Consider the following 22,376-nt stretch of genomic DNA (forward strand, 5'->3'; position numbering starts at 1 on the left):
TGGACATCTTGAGATTGCAAAGATAAATGTAATTTCTTTCTTTTATAACACCATCTGTTGAACTTTTAAAAAAATCCACGAGTTTTTTAAATTCATGCCGCCATCGACTGCACTCAATGGGCGGGATTTTACAGCATTGCGCGAGCGAGACCGGAAACTTCCGCCCGAGGTCAATGGACATTTCCATTGTCCACCCCTCGCCCGCTCCAGTTCTGCAGCGGGCGAGGTGGTAGAATTCCGGTAAATGTGCACTCCGGTGAAAATTCCCGACTGCAAGATTACCAAGTACCTAGTGGGAATACTGAGCTATAAGCATCAGGAAGTTCCTAAATTTCTTTGCCATTCTGTACTGGGTTTCAGCTAAAGGTCTGTAATTGCCTTCACTGCTCCTGGGCTATGGAGAGAGCAATTTGTTCAGATCCCCAGATCCTTGTTGTGATCCAACAATATCTAATAGAAAATGACTAGAGATGCGGACAAGATGTTCACATAAGAACAAACAAAGAATAAAGAGAACAAAGAAAAGTACAGCCCAGGAACAGGCCCTTCGGCCCTCCAAGCCCATGCTGATCATGATGCCCTAACTAAATTAAAAAACACTTTCTGCCCTTGGTCCTCTATTCCCTCCCTATTCACGTACCCATCCAGATGCCTCTTAAATGTTGCTAATGTACCTGCTTCTTTCACCTCCCCGTTCCAGGCACCCACCACTCTCTGTGTGAAGAACACCCACCCCCCCCACACATCTCCCTTAAACTTTGCCCCCCTCACCTTGAATTTGTGCCCCCTTGTAATTGAATAAGAATCATGGTTGACTGTGATATACCTTGTAGTTGAATAGCAGCTCAAAACTCAATGCCTGGGTCCATGTACCAAACATGGGTGGGGCAGTTGGTTCATGAAAAATTTGGGAATTTTAAGGGGAAGGAGGAAATTGAAGGGTTTTTTTTTGAAAAAACTTATCGACTCTTCTCAACGTTAATGTTTACGGAGAAACCTTGATTTGATTTGATTTATTATTGTCACATGTAATGGGATACAGTGAAAAGTATTGTTTCTTGCGCGTTATACAGACAAAGCTCATAGAGTAAGCATAGAGTGGGCAGCACGGTGGCACCGTGGTTAGCACTGTTGCCTCACAGTGCCAGGGACCCGGATTCGTTTCCCGACTTGGGTCACTGTCTGATTGGAGTCTGCATGTTCTCCCCGTGTCTGTGTGGGTTTCCTCCGGGTGCTCTGGTTTCCTCCCAGTCAGAAAGACGTGCCGGTTACGTGCATTGGCCATGCTAAATTCCCCCTCAGTGTATCCGAACAGGCGCCGGAGTGTGGCGACTAGGAGATTTTCACAGTAACTTGATTGCAGTGTTAATGTAAGCCTACTTGTGACACTAATAAATAAACTTTACGTTCATCGGGTCGGAAGATTCTTTAAAAAAAATGGCAAGTATTCATGCTGTTGTCAAACTTTGAGCGTTGAGCACCACGTTTTCCCTGCTTCACCTCAACATCTCAAGTTTGATTCTGTGAACCTGTCAGTCTTTAATTTTCCTCCCCTCCCTCCTTTGTATCCAGACATCCTCTCCTCCATCACATCCTCGGGTTACTTGAATGACCATGACGCTGTGGCCAAAGCGATCCAAGAAGCCCGGCAAATGAAGGAACAGCTTCGGAGGGAGCAGCAGGCGCTGGATGGGAAGGTGGCCGTCATCAACAGTCTGGGACTCAACAACTGCAGGATGGAAAAGGTCAGTTTGCATGCCTGGCTTCTTAGTTGTCTGATTCATTTTTTTTTTGATCGGGAGCCTTGCTCGTTTCATTGCAGCTTGGCTGCCTTCAGAGAGACAATGTGCCTTTTATTGAGAGAGCCAGGCACTGTCTCAGGGCTCACAACCCCTCCCCGTTCAGCCTCATTTAATGAAATTTAGCATCTGATTTAAACGAAGGGACACTATTTTTAGCACAAAGGCATCAGAAGCGACAGAGTTCAGGAAGGGCCAGCATTCACTTTGTTTACTTATTTGCAGGAAGGCACAGCCTTATTTGGTTCGGAATTTCCAATTAAATTAGTTCACACTTTGCACTAAGTAACACCATTATCATTTACAGCACAGATAGGGGATTTTGTAAAGCATACAGCACCCTATATTATATATGATTGCTTTTATTTTTGCAACATTGGGACTTTTCTTTTAAATAGTGTGTTAAGCAGAGGCAAACAAATATAATTCTCCACTAGTGTCACACCATGCTAGAGCAGTCCTCCACTCTGATATCTCACACCAACGCAAGAAATGGCACATCCATGCTCTGCTCAAACAATTATTGACCCGTCACAGATTGGGGCTTTAATACCGATTACAGGCATTTCAAAATAAATCAGTGAGAGAAAGGGAAGAAGCACACAGAACGCCTGATACCGTCCACCACCGCCAGGTTTAAAGGAAATTGTGGACAAGGCATCAGAAAGAAGAGAAGCTTTTCAAAAACAATTTACATTAAAGTGTAGCTCTGATGAAGGGTCATCCAGACTCGAAACGTTGGCAATGTTCTCTCTCCACAGAGGCTGTCAAACCCGCTGAGATTTTCCAGCATTTTCTGTTTTTGTTGGATAAAAGTGAAGATTGACAAATCATCAATCATGTTTCTGAAAATGTATTTAAGTCCTGCATTGTTGATTTTTAATGCATTCCCAGACTGTGGACATCACAGACAAAGCAAGTATTCTTTGCCCCATCCCTATCTGCCCTTGACAAGGGGGCCACTGCTTCTTGAACAGTTATAAATACACCCCCCCCCCAACGCTGTTGGATCGGGAATTCCAGGATTTTGCCTTGTGATGGAAAAGTGCAGATTGAGATGATGTGTGCCTTGAAGGGAACCTTAGAGTGACGGTGAGGGAGTTCCCACAATCGGAATATTATGGTTTATCGGCCTTTTGACTGAGGTCAAGCGTAGGATCAAGCCCGGGATCAAATTCTTGTCTGCTGGGATCTGGTATGTCTCTTTCATGTGGACCATGAATTGGATTCAATTTGAATTGGAATTGGTTTTATGCAGCAAGCAAGGAGATGGGTTAAGCTCTTACCCTGTCCACTCTGCGCATTGACTTTGTAACTCGGAGAAAGGAATACAAACTTTATTTTTAGTTGTCATGGTTTGTCGGCACTTTGGCGAAGACCAAGCTTAAGGTCAAGGGTGATATCAGATGTAATAGCTGTGTTGTCAGTTTGGATCTGGTATGACCCTTGTCTGGGGACCATGAATTGAATTGGTTTTTGGGGCAAGCAATGAGATGGATTAAGGGGTTTGCCCTATTCACTCCGCGAATCATCTTAGTAACTCAGTAACACTTAGTAACTCAGTAACTCTCCGTGACTCAGTAACTCTTAGGAACTTAGTAACTCTGAGAAAGGAATAAATTATTTTAAAGATTGTAACTGTTTGTTACAGCTGTGTGACTTGCTCGACCATTTCCGAAGGAAGCTAAGAGATGGTGTGGGACTGGAGTCGCACATAGACCAGACCATGTGAGGACAAAAGGCAGGATTTTATCATGAGTGTTGGGATCCCCACTTTGGGACTAAATGCGTGTCAGGCGCCTGTACTTGCCAGCTCACCATTTATCCCGGGGCTGTCTCCACGTGGCCACCCCCAGTTTGGCTGCTTGGTTAAGGATGGTGGGCAGGAAGCAGATTCTGCTGGCATAATCAGTGGCCACTAGCTCTATAACCTTGGCAGCTCCACCGAGGGAGGAGGGGGCTGCTGAGGCAGCGAGCAGACAGAGAAGGAGCCTCGAATTGGAAAGAAGTAGAACATTTTAGTGGCAGGCCAGTAGGCTGCTTTGGATGGCCCATTGGGTTTCAGAAGGTGGTCTTCCCTGCCCATCGTCCCCCTCTTTGGGGCATGGCACCTCCAGCTCTAATGCCCTCCCCCTGATGGCTGCAGAGCGGTTGACCATCATGAAACTGTCGACCTCCTCATGCAGCGAGGGGGCAAAATCCCTGCGGCCTTGGAAAATTGCCTCAATGGGGCTTTTGGTTATTTGAATTGATTGCCTGCCTCAGTCTGGAGGCCAGCTGATCCATGTCTGGTCCCACTGCTGGGCAATGTCCTGGTAACGGGACTGGATGGAGGAGCCATCTTGACCATTCCCACTATTTTCCCAGCCCCCTCCAGTGACAAGGGGCTTGAGTTTCCGGCCCTTCTCACCGGGAGGGGGGAGTCTTCAGGTCCCGCCGAAGATGATTCCCCTCCCCCAGTGGTGGATTTCCCTAGGCAGGATGGGCAAGCTGCGCAAAATGGCGGAGACGTCAGCGGGACTGAATAACCCTGCCGGCGTCCAATGGTGAGCCGCCTTCACTGCTGGAATACACGCCGCGGGAGAGCCTGGAAAATGCCGGCCAACTTCTCGGGCGAAGGGGGCTGCGTGCTTCCTACTCTCTGACTGTCAGTACATGCATGCCCGAGGTCAGGATCTCACAGGGTGGGATTCCGTGGGCTCATGTCTCAGTGTGCTCTGGCATCTCCTGTCATGTTTCTCATATTCAAAGCAGAATTCTGTTTCTTTACTTGTTTTAAAAGGCCTCGCACGGCTTGGTCCAACATCTGATCTTGTTCAAATTCATCCCTTTTAATTGTATATTTGACTTATTCCCGCTGAGCTGACCCTTGTCGGTTCACAGTTGCAGCACCTTGCCCAAGTAACTACTTTACCTTTATCACGGAGGCACAGTAGCTAGCACTGCTGCATCACATTGGGTTCGATTCCCGATTTGGGTCACTGTCTGTCCGGAGTCTGCACGTTCTCCCCGTGTCTGCGTGGGTTTCCTCCAGGTGCTCCGTTTTCCTCCCACAGTCTGAAAGACGCGCTGGTTAGGTGCATTGGCCGTGCTGAATTCTCCCTCGCCCGGGAAATGCTGCCATGATCCAGGCTACTTTTCTATCTGTTCATTGGGATCTGGCTGTTGCTGGCATGGCCAGCAATATATTGCCCATCCCTTGGGAAGGTGGCAGGAAGCAATCTCCCCTCCATGAGTGACCGATTCACTTAGGTGGAGCCTCGAGGAAATGTTAATGGGAAGCCTCTTTCTTGAACCACTGCAGTCTGTGAGGTCAAAGGTTTGGAGTCAGCCGCCGGAATTCTCCGGCCGTTTACGCCAGTGGGATTCTCTGGAACCCGCGACAGTGAACGGAGATTTGGCTGAGCACCAAATTCTCCATCCTCGCTGGCAGCCATGGCGGGGCGTGGTGAACGGTCGTGAAATTCCGGCCTATGAGCTTGTCGACTTTAGTAGGGCTCATGTTCCAGTTTTCCTTCGCTCTCCTTTGGAGTCTGTCAGGCAGTGCCCCCTGCCCTCCAATCTGAAGTAAGAAACCAGGAGTTTGCAGTGCAGTGTGCCAAAGAGCCCACACTGCTTGGTAATCCTCTGTGACACATTCATTTAGACCACCAACGTATTGCAATATGCTACTGATACTGGCCATGCTAGCTGGGGCAGGCTTAACCAGAGCTAACTTATTGGTGGCATTAATGCTGTTAACAGTCATGAGAAGAGTTAGTGGAGATGCTGAGAGCTTTGAACGAGGACTGAAGCTCAGGCAGAAGGATGCTGCAGCGGGTTCTATTTTTAGAAAGTTTAAAAAAGAAACCTGGGTCTCCATGGGCCGACAAGAAGGAAGTCTTCTCTTTAATCACAGCATTAACCCTCCATTAGTGAGCAGTGCGCGTAATTGTTATAGACAGCTCTTGTGATCACGAAAAAGGGTTTTATGCTTTTCTCACACCAGCTGTGGTAGAAAGGGAGGAATAAGAGATAGTGAGAGACGCTAATAAAAAGTGACTAAAATGTTCCTTCGAAGCTCTGGTAAATTGCAGTTATTTGTTAAGTATATTCAAGTCAGCTGTAGTTACAGCAGTTGGCAAGTTCAGTGAGCATCTGTACTTGGTTTCTGTAAAGAAGAGGCAATGGGTGCATTCCCCTGCGCTACCAGCTGGGAGTCGTCAAATGACAACCAACAAAATACTTTTGGACAGGAAGCCTTCATTTGGAGTTTTATGTACTCGCGAACCAGACTCTGCGGTTTTGATTTGGAGCCCATTAAAATGTCTTTGATGGTATGGAAATTCATCTTCATGAAGTCTCCAGCTCGCATACGCTGTTACTTGTAGTTACAGATCAGTCATTCAAAACTAATAGCAGTAATTGTCCTGACTGCTTGTATTGCAATACACTGCATTAAAATAATCCAACCCCTTAGTCTTGGCACTGTGAGTTAATCTTCTCTAATACAGATCAGCTGTTACTCTCCCACATGACTTCAGGCAGAGCCAGGCGACTATTCACAGTGTTTTGATTAAGTTACAAAAGTACAACCATCTGCCTTCACATCTTTCTCATTCAATCACTTCTCTGCTGCGCAGAGCTTCCTTTCTGTTGGGCTTATTTTCAAGATTGTCCTGAAAGTTTTGACGCAAGAAGTCAAACTTAATTAAGTCTGGCTGTTTAATGCAAGTTCACATTGTCACTTCTCTTACGCAATGGCTGCCACACACAAGGAATGTGAGCTTGACTTCTTTGCTTTAGAAGTCTTGATCCCTCAACTCTGTAATTTGAGAGAGAGAGAGAGAGAGGCTGTGTGTGTGTGTGTGTGTGTGCGTGTGCGTGTGCGTGTGTATGTGAAAAAGCAAGCTATTGGAGACAGGGTGTCATGGGTAGTCGACACCTGTCTCTTGACCAGGTGGCAATGGGTGGCATTTCAGGCTCATTATCTGGTCATGATCATATCGCTGTTTGTGGAACCTTGCTGTGTGCAAATTGGCTGGCACCTTTCCCAACAGAACAATGGTGATTACATTTTGCTGGCTTAAAGCACTTTGGGATATCCTGAGGTTATGAAATGCACTCTAAAAATGCAAATTCAATCGTTATCTTTCCTCATCACCACAGAGAGCAAGTTCATAGTAAACCTGTGGCCTGCACACTCAGCGGAATGTGGCACTGTGGTGGGTGGCACAGTTCAGCTTTGAGTCAAACAAGTACATATATCAACATCTCAAGTCATTTCACCCCATTCATGCCTTTGGAATAAAGTTAATTTATTTATTAGTCACAAGTAGGCTTATCTCATCGCTGCAATGAAGTTACTGTGAAAATCCCCTAGTCGCCACACTCCGGCACCTGTTCGGGTACACTGAGGGTGAATTTAGCATGGCCAATGCATCTAATCAGCACATCTATTGGACTGTAGGAGAGACCCACACAGACATGGGGAGAACATACAGTCTTCGCACAGTCAGAGACTCAAGCTGGAAATCGAACCTAGGTCCCTAGTGCTGTGAGGCAGCAGTGCTAACCATTACGTCACCTTTGCTTCCTTTAGACTCAACTATCGGCCCCGCAGGTGGAGGAGGTGGTTAAGAAGGTATATGGTGTGCTGGCCTGCATCAATCGAGGGATTGAGTTTAGGGGTCAGGAGATAATGATGCAGCTTTATAAGACCCTCGTCAGACCCTACTTGGAGTACTGTGCTCAGTTCTGGTCGCCTCATTACAGGAGGGATGTGGAAATGATTGAAAGGGTGCAGAGAAGATTTACAAGGATGTTGCCTGGATTGGTTGGCATGCCTTATGAGGATAGGCTGAGGGAGCTCGGTCTTTTCTCCTTGGAGAGACGAAGGATGAGAGGTGACCTGATAGAGGTGTACAAGATGTTGAGAGGGATAGATCGGGTGGATTCTCGGAGGCTTTTTCCCAGGGCTGAAATGGCTGCTACGAGAGGACACAGGTTTAAGGTGCTGGGGAGTAGGTACAGAGGAGATGTCAGGGGTAAGTTTTTCACTCAGAGGGTGGTGGGTAAGTGGAATCGGCTGCCATCAGTGGTGGTGGAGGCAAACTCGATCGGGTCTTTTAAGATACTTCTGGATGAGTACATGGGACTTAATAGGATTGAGGGTTATAGGTAAGCCTATATATAAGCCTAGGTAGGTAGGGACATGACCGGCGCAACTTGTGGGCCGAAGGGCCTGTTTGTGCTGTATTTTTTCTATGTTCTATGTTCTATCCCAATACATTCCTGGCTGATCTCCCACATTCTACCCTCTGTAAACTTGAAGTCATCCATACTCTGTTACCCATGCCTTAATTTGTATCAGGTCCCATTCACCAATCTCCCCTGTGCTCACTGACCTACACTGGTTCCTGGTCAAACAATGTTTTGATTCTAAAACTCATCCTTGTTTTCAAATCCCTCCATGACCTCGCCCCTCACTATCTCTGTAATCTTCTCCACCCCACAGCCCTCCGAGATATCCGCAATCCTCTAATTCTAGCCTCTTGTCTATTCGCAATTTTAATTGTTCCAACATTGGTGGCTGTGCCTTCAGTTGCCTAGGCCCAAGTCTAAAATTACTAGCCAACACCTCCCTGCTTCTCTAACCCACTTCCCATCTTTAAGACGCTCCTTTAAACCCTATCTCTTTATCCAGTTAGCCATGTGGCTCATTAAAGGCGCTATATAAATATAAGTAGTTGTTGATCTACATCACCTTCTGAATAATTATTCACACGGGTATTGCCCAAATCTTCCCTCGCCTCCTCAACTCAAGTATGGGAGTGTGGCAGGAAGCATTAGTACATGTGGGGTCAATCTGTCAGTATTTAGAGCATCAAATTCCAATTCCAATTCTCTTCCCACACCTAGTGATGCACAAAGGCAGACTTTTGTCTGTTCCCATAGCTAATTATTCCTGGAATAGGTTGCGAGTCTGTTGCCAGAGGCTTATAGAACCATAGAAAATTACAGCTCAGAAACAGGCCTTTTGGCCCTTCTTGTCTGTGCCAAACCATTATAGCTTGAGGGGGCACCACTCCACATCAAGCGTGGCTGACCAGGAGTCTCTCCCACTCTTGCTGCCAGCCATTGGCATGTTTGAAGATTTTGCAGGTTGACACCCAACCTGTTTGACCATGTTATGAACACATCTTCCTTGGCCATCGAGTCCTGAGGTGGGGCTTGAACCCGAAGCTTCTGGTCCAAGAGGCAGGGATGCTAACCCACTGCGCCTTAAGGACTCCAGAGCTTCTGATGAACACTCTTTATTTATCAGATCACCAATATAATATAACACAACACCGTAAGTGCGGTGCTCATGACTACAACTCTCATACACTGGGCTCATCAGGAAATCACAAATGCTCAGCTTGATTGCTTATGCTAGCCTCAGCAAGGCTAGATCAAAGCCCCCAAGGAATTCCATTTGGTTATATATGTACATGGTAAATCATGGGAGGTGGTGGCCCAGTGGTATTATCGCTAGACAATTAATCCAGAAACTCAGCTAATGGTCTGAGGACTTGGTTTCGAATCCCCGCCACGGCAGATGGTGGAATTTGAATTCAATAAAATAAATCTGGAATTAAGAATCCACTGATGACCATGAAACCATTGTCGATTGTCGGAAAAACCCATCTGGTTCACTAATGTCCTTTAGGGAAGGAAATCTGCCGTCCTTACCCGGCCTGGCCTACATGTGACTCCAGAGCCACAGCAATGTGCTTGGCTCTCAACTGCCCTCCAAGGGCAACTAGGGATGGGCAATAAATGCTGGCCCAGCCAGCAACACCCATGTCTCACGAATGAATAAAAAAATGCGCGGAGAGTGCTGCTATTCAGACTAAGCCACCCTACCGATTGGCTTATGTGTGCGTAAGCTAGACTTTCGCCTCACCGTGTATCATTTATTAGGCAAGTCCATCTGCACCTGTGTAATGGATGTTGCTTGTTCCCTGTTCTCACTGTCTGAGAAACGATGGTCTTCCCATCTTCTCTCTTTCTCGAATACCCATCTTTCATTGACTCTCTCTGGCCTCCTCACTAATAGGTCGGAATTTTACTGGCACATCCGGCCTGATTCCGGGGGTGGGCGAGGTTCGGAGAACGGCATTCTCTGTTGGCCTGGGGCGGGATCGTACGGGTCTCGGGCGGACATGCTGGTAAAATTCCACCCATAGCCTATACACCTCCTATGTTTGTTACCTCCTGCCATGAACAGTAATGAGGCAATTCCTCTGGTATGCCATGCCTGACCACCTACTTCTGAGTCAGTCTGTAATACGTGTTTTATGTTAAGATGCTCTCACTATGGCTATTGTGCTTGGTACAAGCTGCACTGAGAACAACTATGCTTTGTGCTGCTTCTAGTTGGTGGGGCTTTCTTTGATTTACCATGGTGACGGACACACATAGTCGAGTCTTGCACTAATGCCCACAATGGCAACCATGCCTGTTAGACTGCGGTGCTTGGCATCCTTCACTGCTCCATTTAAATAGATCCAATTCTTTGAGAACTGTGCCAAGTATATACACTCCAATATTTTTCCTGATCTCCTACTATTTTAAGAGTGTTCTGCTTTGTGTTTTTTTTCTTTTTGGGTGGACGGCCTTTTATTTTACTGCGCAGTCCATTTTCGTTTTGGAAATGTAGAACTGTTTCTCGAGTATGTGGCCCAGTTTTCCTGACTGTACTTGCATGATGGCGCGAAGCCTCACTTTACTTTTACCCAGAGACTCCATGGACAGGATTTTCCGGCCCCGCTCGCCCCAAAGCTGGAAAATCCCGCCCGAGGTCAACAGACCACGATTCCCGTGGTAATATACATTAACGATTTGGAAGAAGGGACTGAAGGCACTGTTGCTAAGTTTGCAGATGATACAAAGATATGTCGAGGGACAGGTAATATTGAGGAAGCAGGGGGGCTGCAGAGGAATTGGACAGGTTAGGAGAGTGGGCAAAGAATTGCCAGATGGAATACAATGTGGAAAAGTGTGAGGTTATGCACTTTGGAAGGCGCAATGGAGGCATAGACTATTTTCTAAATGGGGAAATGCTTAGGAAATCAGAAACACAAAAGGGACTTGGGAGTCATTGTTCAAGACTCTCTGAAGGTTAACATGCAGGTTCAGTCGGCAGCTTGGAAAGCAAATGCAATGTTAGCATTCATGTTGAGAGGGCTAGAACACAAGAGCAGGATGTACTTCTGAGGCTGTATAAGGCTCTGGTCAGACCCCATTTAGATTATTATGAGCAGTTTTGGGCTCCGTATCTAAAGAAGGATGTTCTGGCTTTGGAAAAGGTCCAGAGGAGGTTCACAGGAATGATCCCTAGAATGAAGAACTTGTCATATGAGGAACGGTTGAGGACTCTGGGTCTGTACTCGTTGGAGTTTAGAAGGTTCAGGGGGGATCTTATTGAAACTTACAGGATGCTGCGAGGCCTGGATAGAGTGGACGTGGAGAGGATGTTTCCACTAGTAGGAAAAACTAGAACCAGAGGGCACAACTTCAGGCTAAAGGGACGATCCTTTAAAACAGCGATGAGGAGGAATTTCTTCAGCCAGAGAGTGGTGAATCTATAGAACTCTTTGCTGCTGAAGGCAGTGGAGGCCAGGTCATTGAGTGTCTTTAAGACAGAGGTAGATAGGTTCTTGATGAATAAGGGATCAGGTGATATGGGGAAAAGACAGGAGAATGGGGATGAGAAAAATGTCAGCCATGATTGAATGGCGGAGCAGACTCGAGGGGCCGAGTGGCCTAATTCTGTTCCTATGTCTTATGGTCTTGTGAGCGGGACAGTAAAATTACACCCCATATCGCTGATTTTAATTGAACAGGGTGTTGACATCAGTGGCAAGGCCAGCATTTTGTGCACCTCCCTAGTTGCCCCCGAACTGAGTGGCTTCCTAGACCATTTCAGAGGACAAAGTCAATCACATTTCTCTTGGTCTGGAGTCACATGTAGGCCAGACCAGGTAAGGACGGCAATTTTCCTTCCCTAAAGGACATTACTGAACCAGGTGGGTTGTTACAACAATCGATGATGGTCACCATTATTGAGGCTAGCTTTCAATTTATGAATTGAATTTCAATTCCACTGGCTGCCGTATCCCCAGAGTATTAGCCTGGGCCTGTGGATCACCCATGGATCACCCTGGGCCCGTGGATCACCCATCTAGTGACATTACCATTGCATCACCATCACCTGTTTCACCCGACCCATTTTTTGTCTGTTCAACTCAATTGAAACTGGAGTTGAAGTTTCCTTGGTATGAAATCATATGACACAGAAGGAGGCCATTTGGCCCAATGTGTCTGTGCTGGCTCTTGGAAAGAGATATCAAATTAGCTTCACTTCCCCTGCTCTTTCTCCATACCGCTTGCAATCTTTTTTCCTTTTCAAGTATTTATCCAATTCCCTTTAGAAAGTTACACTTGAATTGGTTTGCACCCGCCCGCCGCCCCCCCCCCCCCCCCCCCCGCCCCCCCCTTCCCTCCCATCGTCTTTAGGAAGTACATTCTTGATCAGAACATTTCACTGAGCAAACTATCTTTTCCTCATCTTCTCCTGGCTCTGTTGTGAGTTATGTTAAATCTATTCGCTCTGGCTACTGATTCTACTGCCAATGGAAACAGTTTCTCTTTACTGCTCTCAGTGCCCCTTCTAATTTTGAACACCACTATTAAATCTCTCTCAGTAGCCGTCCCTGCCCTAAGGAGAACAATCCCAGCTTCTCTCAATTCACCCTGTGGCCAAAATGCCTGATTCGTGATGTCATCCTCTTCAGTCTCCTCTGAACCCTCTCCAGGGCCTGTGGAGTGCCAAAATTGGGCATGATGGCATAAAACTTGACAGGAGTTAGTGGGATTGGTGCGGGGATGGAGAGGAGGGGGGGGGGGGGGGGAGGTGGGGAGGTGGAGTTAGGAAGGGTGTGGTGCAGTTTCTGTCAGGAAACTCATACATTTGGCTTTCTTCTCAGGATGTGGTGTTTTGACTCCACAGTGCATGTAGTTTATGCTTTGACAGGTTCCTCACCTGGAAGTCAGCCTGATTGGTAGGCCCGGCTTCCTTTCAAGTAGTGAGCACACTAGAGGAGGCAGTACCCACAGGTAGCTCATGTGCTCCTGTGAGTGGGACTGTTGGAAGGGGTCAGATCTTTGACCAGGGTGGAATTTGATGGGTTTGTCGTGGATTGAGGAGGGGATGGTTTGATGAGGGTGAGGGGGAAACCTAGTGGTGACTCAACACCACGGGATGTACTGGCAGGAAGAACAGCCCCTGAGTGAGAGGAAACCCCCCTGGGATGTTTGGAATTACCTCATATGACTATCACAGGGACTGTGGACTTTTGTCTTTCCAAGAATGGAGGAACAAATGGTTTTAACAGTTTGCCAATGAAGGTAGCTGAGATTAAGACAAACTGTTCAGGTCCTGTGTGGAATTCATGACCACAGAATGTAGTTGAGGCCAAAACATTGTCTGATTTCAAGAAGAAATTAGATATTGCTCTTGGGGCCTAAGGGATCAAGGGATATGGGACGAAGGGGGGATCAGGATATTGAATTTGATGATCAGCCACGATCAAAATGAATGGCAGAGCAGACTCGAAAGGCCAAATGATCTTCCTCGCTTCTAGTTTCTATGTTTCTGTTTCTATATCCTCAATATCTCCTGAACACCCATAGAACTCCTTCAGTGCAGAAGGACGCCATTCGGCCCATCAGGTCTGCACTGACTGTCTGACAGAATATCTTACCCTGGCCTATCCCTGTAACCGCACACATTTCTCATGACCAATCCACCTAACCTGCACATCTTTGGACTGTGGTAGGAAACCGGAGCATCCGGAGAAAACCCACGCAGACACGGGGAGAATGTGCACACCTTGCACAGACAGTGACCGAAGGCCGGAATTGAGCTCGGGTCCCTGGCGCTGTGAGGCAGCAGTGCTAACCACTGTGCCGCCCCCATCCTTCGCCTCATCTGTAAATAATAATGACTTGCAGATATCAAACTGGTTCGTGGTTTCCTGAGGCTGCGTGAGGTTAACCTGATTAAATCAGAGGCAGCTAGCATCATTAAAATATTTAATTGACCGACCTACCTCTTGGCAGCTCCCTCCTAGCTGTCTGCTCCTGTTAAACCCAAAATGTAGGTGGATTGGGGTCGGCTTTGAGATTTTCAATGGGATAAATTGGATAACATGGCCATGATGTCCAATTAACCTGCACCATTGCTTCTGATGTGGGTAGTTGTGCTGTCTGCTCATTTACATGATTGCAGTTTGAGGCCAGCACTAACCGCACTGACGAATGGCTGAATGACTGAGTAGTCGGTGCAAATCTTGAGGGACTAATACAAGTTCAAGCTAGGCTGCACTGCCTAAAGCAAGACTCTGAAAGGGCTGGTGGGGCGGGGCAGGGAGTTAGGGGAGCTGGGGAGGGATGTCTTTTGGTTGGTGCATGTGCTGGAATGTAGAAGCGACTTTACTGGGAAAGACATTGGAATGACGTAAGCTAGTAAAGGATGTGCTCCAAGGTTCACTGACACGGCAATGACGGTTTAATCAGGAGGAGGCCGACCCCTCTATCCACAGAGAGCCGGGGGACCCCCCCCCCCCCCCGCCCCACACACAAACTCTGAAAAGGAAATATCAGCGGATAGCCAACAGGCAGGACAAAGCCAGCAGTGTAGTGACGAGGACCTGGACACAGTTCCTGAAGAAGTTCAATGACCTCACACGAGTGGGTAAGGTCAGCGAGTGCATTTTCAAACGTCACATTCCACCTTTTGCCGCTGCTCATTTTGCCACACCCTCATCATTCATCCACCCGCAACCTCTGTCAATCCTGAATCATAGCTCACATCAATCCGCTCATCCCACCCTCACACACACCCTCAGCACATCCCTCCCCCACCCACCAGCCCCCCCCCCCCCCCCCCCAACCACCCCTCCGCCCTGCCGGCCTCACATCCGCATCTCACAGCCTACACTCACTGCCAGCTATTCAATCATGATCAGCATTACACTCACTGACCCAACACCTTCCCTGATAGTGCGGAACAACAGGCAGCTACAGTTAACTGTTTGAGTGCCACAGGAACTGCCTTCTCTACCTATACTTCATCAACCCCCTTCTCATCTTGTACACCTCGATTAGATCTCGTCTTATCCTTCTAAACGCCCGGGAGTATAGGCCTAAACTGCCCAATCTCTCTTCGTAAGACAAACCCCTCATCTCTGGTATCAATCTCGTGAAATCCCCTGGGCTTTGGCACTTTGCCCACCACCCAACCCTTGGGGGGGGGGGGGGGGGGGGGGCCCGATTGCCCCCTCACTCAAGCGGGGTTGGGCCGCTAGCTCCCCGACGGTGAGGACCTTTTGTAATCCACGCTGGAGTGAGCCACTCTGGTGGGGGCAGGAGATGCTAGCGAGCCTGGAGACTTCAGTCCTGGGTCAGCTAGTCGCATCCAAATTGTGTTAAAATGACCATGTTAATGGTCTTTGCATCTCCCCGCAGATTTCCGGTGCGGAGCAGATGTTGTCGGAAGTCCAGCGCTGGGACATGCTAGCGGGGGCATGAACCCTGCGAATCGGCTGAGGCGAGAATTTCCCAGCCTGCTGCGCTAAAAATAACACAGCGGGATGGGAGAATTGCGGCCATTTTATTTGATTAATAAGGATGTGAGATGAGGGGGCGGCAGGGTGGCACAGTGGTTAGCACTGCTGCCTCCCTGCGCCAGGGACCCGGGTTCAATTCCCGGCTTGGGTCACTGTCTGTGCGGAGTTTGCACGTTCTCCCCGTGTCTGCATGGGTTTCCTCCGGGTGCTCTGGTTTCCTCTCACAGCCCAAAGACGTGCTAGTTAGGTGCATTGGCCATGCTGAATTGTCCCTTAATTTCCAAGGATGTGTAAGTTCGATGCTTTAGTAAATGTGTAGGGTTATGAGGACAGGGCTTGGGTAAGATAATCTATCAGAGAGTTGGTGCAGACTCGATGGGCCAAATGGCCTCCTTCTGTACTGTAAGAATTCTATGATTCCATAAATAGCTGGTAGTTAGTTGAGTGCCTCTTCAGCTTTCATTGCCCAGAAGAGGATTTTCACAGTAACTTCACTGCAGTGTTAATGTAAGCCTTGTGACACTAATAAATAAACTTTAAAACTTAAGATGAGCATTGATTTCCCCAAAGGAGATGAGAGTGATGATTTTTTTCACACACTGGAGTAGTTCAAATCAACACGTTCTCTGTAGTATTAATATTTATAATGTGAAAATGTCTATATTTTTATTTCTGGCATAAATTAATAATTTACTTACACTGAATAAAAACAATGAATGCACATGAATTTATTACAATTAGTTGTGAAAAAAACAACAAAATATTTACAGCTTGCATCAGTACCCATTGGTTTTTCTTGCGTTGGCAGGGGAAAGCGGGTGAGGTGGGACCAGGTGGCCTTTTTGCCCTGCCTAAGGGTTTTGCAGATGAAGTAGTTTGAGAAGGGATGCCTGAGGGGGTAATATAGAGACAGGATCTACAGGTGGTCACCGGGCCCGGGTGGCCTGTAGCCAAAGGTTCCAGAGCTGCTGTTGTGGATGTGGTCGAGGACTTCACTGGGGCAACACACAGAACAAGGCAAACAGTACGCACAAAGATACGCTTGGTTCATTGGCAGCCCTGCCAAAGAATTGGCTCTCACTATCAAGAAGCCTGGAGCGGTTAGCACCAAGTGGCCAGGCACAGCATGGAGCCCATCCTTTCCAGCATGCAAGTGGTGGCAAAGTTTGTGAGGAGACTTATGGGCCCCACCATATTGTCTGATGGCTGAGGACTCAGCTTCCATTGCAACACAAGCAGTAGTCAGCCAAAGCCTCAGTGCTGCAGTGGAGGCTTAGACTGAAGTCTTGAAGTATCGGCGTGCTGTTGTGTGAGCTCCAACTGGTGCCAACGTACTCAGAGATCTTTGTGGGTTTTCACGGCAGTCCAGCAATCAGTGTTTGAGCTGATTATTTAGATTGCTGGGTTGCCACCCTTGGGGAGTGGCAGTGGCTTTGTGGAGCACAAACCCACTGTCAGGGTGACAGCTTTTGCTCACCCACATTGGAACTCACCCAGTGCCCTTGTTCTTGTTTGTCCACCAAACCTGACTGCTGTCTCGGGCACAATTCATCCAGACCTGGAGGTTTATCTGCTTTGAAGGCTGCCATCACCTCCAATACCTTGTCCTTCTCTGTGTCACTTATTGGGCTAACACAGCGCTGGGGCATAGACCAGCAAAAGCATGTGAAAGACAGGCACTATAGGAATGCACAGGGGATGATTAGTATGAAATATTGGATGATTTTTTGGCTAAAGTTGGTTTGGAATGGATGCCTTTACTGAACATTGTGGCCCAGAAGACACTGTAATGGTCATTAACTGGGAGAAGGTACGGTTGCAGAAAGAGCAACTTTAAACAAATTCATTCATGGGATGTGGGCATGGTTGGCTAAGGTTTAAAGTTTTAAAGTATTTAAATAAGTTTAAAATTTATTCATTAGTGTCACAAGTAGGCTTACATTAACACTGCAATGAAGTTACTGTGAAAATCCCCTAGTCGCCACACTCCAGCATCTGTTCGGATACACTGAGGGAGAATTTAGCATGGCCAATTCACCTAACCAGCATGTCTTTGGACTGTGGGAGGAAACCGGAGCACCCAGAGGAAACCCACACCGACACGGGGAGAACATGCAGACTCCGCACAGACAGTGACCCAAGGCCGGAATTGAACCCAAGTCACTGGCGCTGTAAGACAGCAGTGCTAACCACCATGTTGCCCACGTCGGCTAGGGCATTTATTGCCCATTCCTAATTGCCGTCAGCTGCCCTCTTGGACTGCTGCAGTCCAAGTGATGTAGGTACACCCACTGTACTGTTAGCAAAAGAGTTCCAGGATTTTGACCCAGTGACAGTGAACGCACAGCGATATATTTCCAAGTCAGGATGGCGAGTGGTTTGGAGGGATCTTGCAGGTGGTGATGTTACCATGTATCTGGTAATCGTGTCCTTCTAGATGGCAGTGGTCATGGGTTTGGAAGGTGCTGTCTAAGAAGTGTTGGGGAGTTCCTGCGGTGCATCTTGTGAATGGTACACACGGCTGCAACTGTGCATCAGTGATGGAAGGAGTGAATTTTTGTGGATCGGGTGCCAATCAAGGGGGTTGCTTTGTCCTTAAACGTCCTGAGTGTTGTTGCAGGAGGCTATGGGAAAATCCAGTTGAGGAACATTTAAGAGGCATCTTGACAGATCCATAAATAGGCAGGGAATAGTGGGATATGGATTGTGTAGAGGCAAAAGGTCTTTACTTTAGCGAGGCGTTGTGTGTTGGCGCAGGCTTGGTGGGCCAAAGGGCCTGCTCCTGTGCTATACTGTTCTTTGTCCTTTGTTCTTTGATATCAGGGTCCATAGATCTGTGCAGAGCATGGGAACCAGTCAGGGGGCATCGCAGGCCAGGCTATGTTTGCTTCTGACTGCAGCTGCGAATCCCTGAGAGTGCGAATGAGGTTAAACTAATCCTTAAGAGTTTATTGTATCCCAAGGAAATGTGTGACTACATTTCCCCAGGGTGAGGGGAGTAATACTGAGGGATACAGGGATACTACTGCTGTGAAAAAGTACGACCTGCCCACCAACCAGCACAGTAAGTACCAAGGTACTGGAAAAGGGCATTGAAGGAGGGTACATGCCCATTCCCTTCTACCGGGTACATCTGGAGTGCGACCTTGTATCAGAGGCAGTGACCATTGGAGCTGTGCCCAGTTTGCCTGTGGGTGGGACCCACCTGCTCCTCAGCAATGATTTGGCGGGGTCAAAGGTAATGTGGCCTCAGAAAGGCCCATTGAGGACAAGGAGACCAGACAGCAGCAGGAGAAGCTGTCTGGCATATTCCCTAACTCTGTGGTCACCCAGTCTATGGCCAGACAAGCTCCGTCAGAGGGAGTGGCGCTGCAGACGGAAGATCCTCTCCTCTGGTTATCTGAAACCTTTTTTCAGGAGTCTAGAAGCCCCTGAGGAGCCCAGTGAGCTGATCCATTAGCTCAGACTGAAGCTGAGGCACACGTTGTCACTGAATGCTGCTATGTTCAAAAGGAGGAAATGGAGAACCACCACCGCCCCCCCGTCCCCCCACCTCACAGACCTGAGGAGTGGAGGGTGATCTACCAGGTGGTGGTGCCGCCGGGGGACTGTGGGGAAACCTTGCGGTTATGCCATGACATTCCGATGGCTGGGCAGGCCAGTGTACGCAAAGTCCAAGCCCGCATTAGTCAGTGTTTCTGCTGACCACACCTCCACAGGGACATGGTGAGATCTTACAGAACCTGCCACACTTGCCAGGTTGATGGGACAACCCCAAGCTGCCACACAACCTGCGTTCTATGATTCCTGTTGCGGCTTTCGAGGTACCATTCAGCATGTAGTTAGCGGACTGCGTGGTGCCCCGGCCCAGAATAAAAGAGGGGCCACAGAGGTATATCCTGACGATTCTGGACATGACTACTCATTTCCCAGAGACGGTTTCCCTGAGAACCATATTTGCCAAAAGAGTGATGAGGGGACTGAGCCAATTCTTTACCAGGTATGGTCTGCCCACTGAGATCCATTCAGGTCTGGACTCAAGTTTCATTCTAAAATAGTAAAACAGGCCATTGGTAACCTGGGCGTAACCCAGCTGAAGTCGTCAGTGTGACACCCACAGACACAGGGAGCACTAGAACGGTACCACCGAACCCTGAAAACATACTGCCACGTGTACCCCCATGACTGGAATAAAGGACTAGTTTTCCTTCTGTTTGCATCCAGGAATGCATCCACTGAGTGCACCGATTTTACAGCGTTTGAATTAGTTTACAGGCACCAAGTGTGAGGGATTCTGAAACTAATCAAGGGTAGAAGGAGGGACTCTCCATGTTAGAGTACATAACTGTGTTGAATGTGATTGCGGATGCCCTGTACAGAACTTTAAAGAGGCCCAGTTAGGACCGAGAAGAGATAAAATTGACCATTGCTAAGAGAATGAGCGTGCGCGCGAGAAAGTGTTTTGCTGTTTTGTAAATTATTTTTCTCCCTTTTTGCAATGAAGTGAGAATGAATCTGATTTCATTCCGTGACAAAGTGTCATGAGGGGATAAATCCATGGAATTATGCACAGCAATATTGGACTTTAAAAAAAATAACCTGAATCTAATTGAAACGTACAGATTACTGAGAGGCCTAGATAGAGTGGACCTGGAGAGGATGTTTCCACTAGTGGGAGAGCCTAGAACTTGAAAGCACAACCTCGGAGTGAAGGGACGCTCCTTTAAAACGGAGATGAGGAGGAATTTCTTCACCAGAGGGTGGTGAATCTGTGGAATTCATTACCACTGGGGGCTATGGAGGCCAGGTCATTGAGTGTCTTTAAGACAGAGATAGATAGGTTCTTGATTAATAAGGGGATCAGAGGTTATGGGGAGAAGGCAGGAGAATGGGGATGAGAATCATATCAGCCATGATTGAATGGTGGAGCAGACTCGATGGGCCGAATGACCTAATTCTATTCCTATATCTCATGGAAACAAATCCTGAAGGTGGTTGAGAATATACATCATCCAAAAAAAGATTACCATCTCCGGTAAAGGCAAAGAAACCTATTGCCAACTCATCCAAAGACCATGGGTACAATGACCTAGACAAGACTAGTGTATTATGGGTCTGCAATTGGAATATACCTAGGAGGGGGTTAAAAGCTGTCTTGCTACTGATCTGCTGGTGTTTGTCTGTTGCGGTGTGTGTACGTGCGTGCGTGCGCGTATGTGTGTGTGTTGTGAGAAAGAAGCAACTGGAAGTTTTCCACACTGAAGGTGTGTGATACAGTGACCGAAGCAGGACCCCTGCAAAAATAACCATCTTTTGCAGGAATATCTCAAAACTTTCGCGCTCTGACTGTGGAAGTCAATCAGCTAGCGACAAGAGCACGGCTGGAAAAAGAACTGAAGTCTCTCTACCCAAACCACAGAACACCTGAAGTGAAGAATCAACTATTTGCCTGCGGAAGTCAAGTAAACTGAAATCAAACTGTAACGGCCACAAGGTATCATCATCTACTTCTCGCAACTCAAGGGCTGTTCCATATAACTTTTTATTTATATTCATTTACTATCGGATTCAATTTTTACTTCTAGTCTATATGAAGGTAGGTGCATGTATTTTATAATTTCTACTTACCTTTTAGTAATTGATAAACTTACTCTTTCTTAAAACCTGGTTAATTTGGTCCCTTTTCAAACATGACTATTGGGTTTGGACAAGAGAAATAGAACCTGGTTCGGTTAAACCTATGTTGCTACAAGCAGAAGGGGGCTGTGGGGTGGGGGTTGCATCAAGAAGGGAGACAGTCAGCCCTCCTCACACAATTTTGGGGTATCCCAGCCAGATGGTGACAAATCCCGCCCTCAAGAACTTTTGGGGAACATCACCTGGTCGTAACACATTGGATGTTGTCAGAAGACACACAGCAGAAGGCGATGGTAAATTTTATACAGCAGAAGATGACGTCAGAGGTGTTATACAGCAGCAGGTGATTTTCGAGATGTTCTATGTAAATCAGTGGATAATGTTAGAGTTTACACGGCAGTGGACAATGTTGGATGTTATACAACAATGAATGATGTTCGGAATTATATCGCAGTGGATAATGCCAGATGTTATAGAGCAGTGGATGGTTTTAGGTGTTTTAGAGCAGTGGATGCTGTTAGATGCTATGCAGCAGTGAATGATGTTGGAGATGTTACCATCAGTGGATATATTAGAAGTTATGCAGCAGTGAATGATGTTTGATGATATTCAGTAATGGATGATGTTAGGTGTTATGCAATAGTGGATGATGTTAGATTTTAAACATCAGTGGATGATGTTATTAAGCTGTGAATGATACAGACGTTATACAGCCCTGCATGATGATTATGTTATACAGCAAAGGTTGACGTTGCCAATGATATACAGCACTGGATAATGCTAGATGTTACACAGCAATTAATTATATTAGATGTTATACAGCAGTGGATGATTTTTATGTTATACTGCACTGGATAATGTTAGTGTGCAGTGGATGATATTAAGTTAATTTATTAGTGTCACAAGTAGGCTTACATTAACACTGCAATGAAGTTACTGTGAAAATCCCCGAGTCGCCACACTCCGGTGCCTGTTCGGGTACACTGAGGGAGAATTTAGCATGGCCAATGCACCTAACCAGCACGCCTTTCGGACTGTGGGAGGAAACCGGAGCACGCAGCGGAAACCCATGCAGACACGGGGAGAATGTGCAAACTCCACACAGACAGTGACCCAAGCCGGGAATCGAACCCGGGTCCCTGGTGCTGTGAGGCAGCAGTGCTATCCACTGTGCCACCTAGATGTTGATATTAGATGTTGAAGATATTGCACAGCAGTGGACGATGTTGGATGTTTTACAGCAGTTGATGATTTTTGATGTTATACTGCACTGGATGATCATAGA

At 47.2% G+C, this 22,376-nt stretch overlaps 1 protein-coding gene across 2 annotated transcripts in view; it reads left to right on the forward strand.

Moving 5' to 3' along the window:
* The window catches only part of sox5 (SRY-box transcription factor 5), a 345,783-nt gene that overhangs the window by 197,634 nt on the left and 125,773 nt on the right, over positions 1-22,376 (forward strand). For both annotated transcript variants that reach the window (XM_078235294.1, XM_078235293.1), the window contains one exon: positions 1,573-1,745. In XM_078235294.1, the coding sequence (XP_078091420.1) occupies positions 1,573-1,745 (173 nt within the window). The remainder of the gene's footprint in view (positions 1-1,572; positions 1,746-22,376) is intronic.

The sequence above is a fragment of the Mustelus asterias genome, chromosome 19 (assembly GCF_964213995.1).
Source record: "Mustelus asterias chromosome 19, sMusAst1.hap1.1, whole genome shotgun sequence".
Classification (NCBI taxonomy): Eukaryota; Metazoa; Chordata; class Chondrichthyes; order Carcharhiniformes; family Triakidae; genus Mustelus; species Mustelus asterias.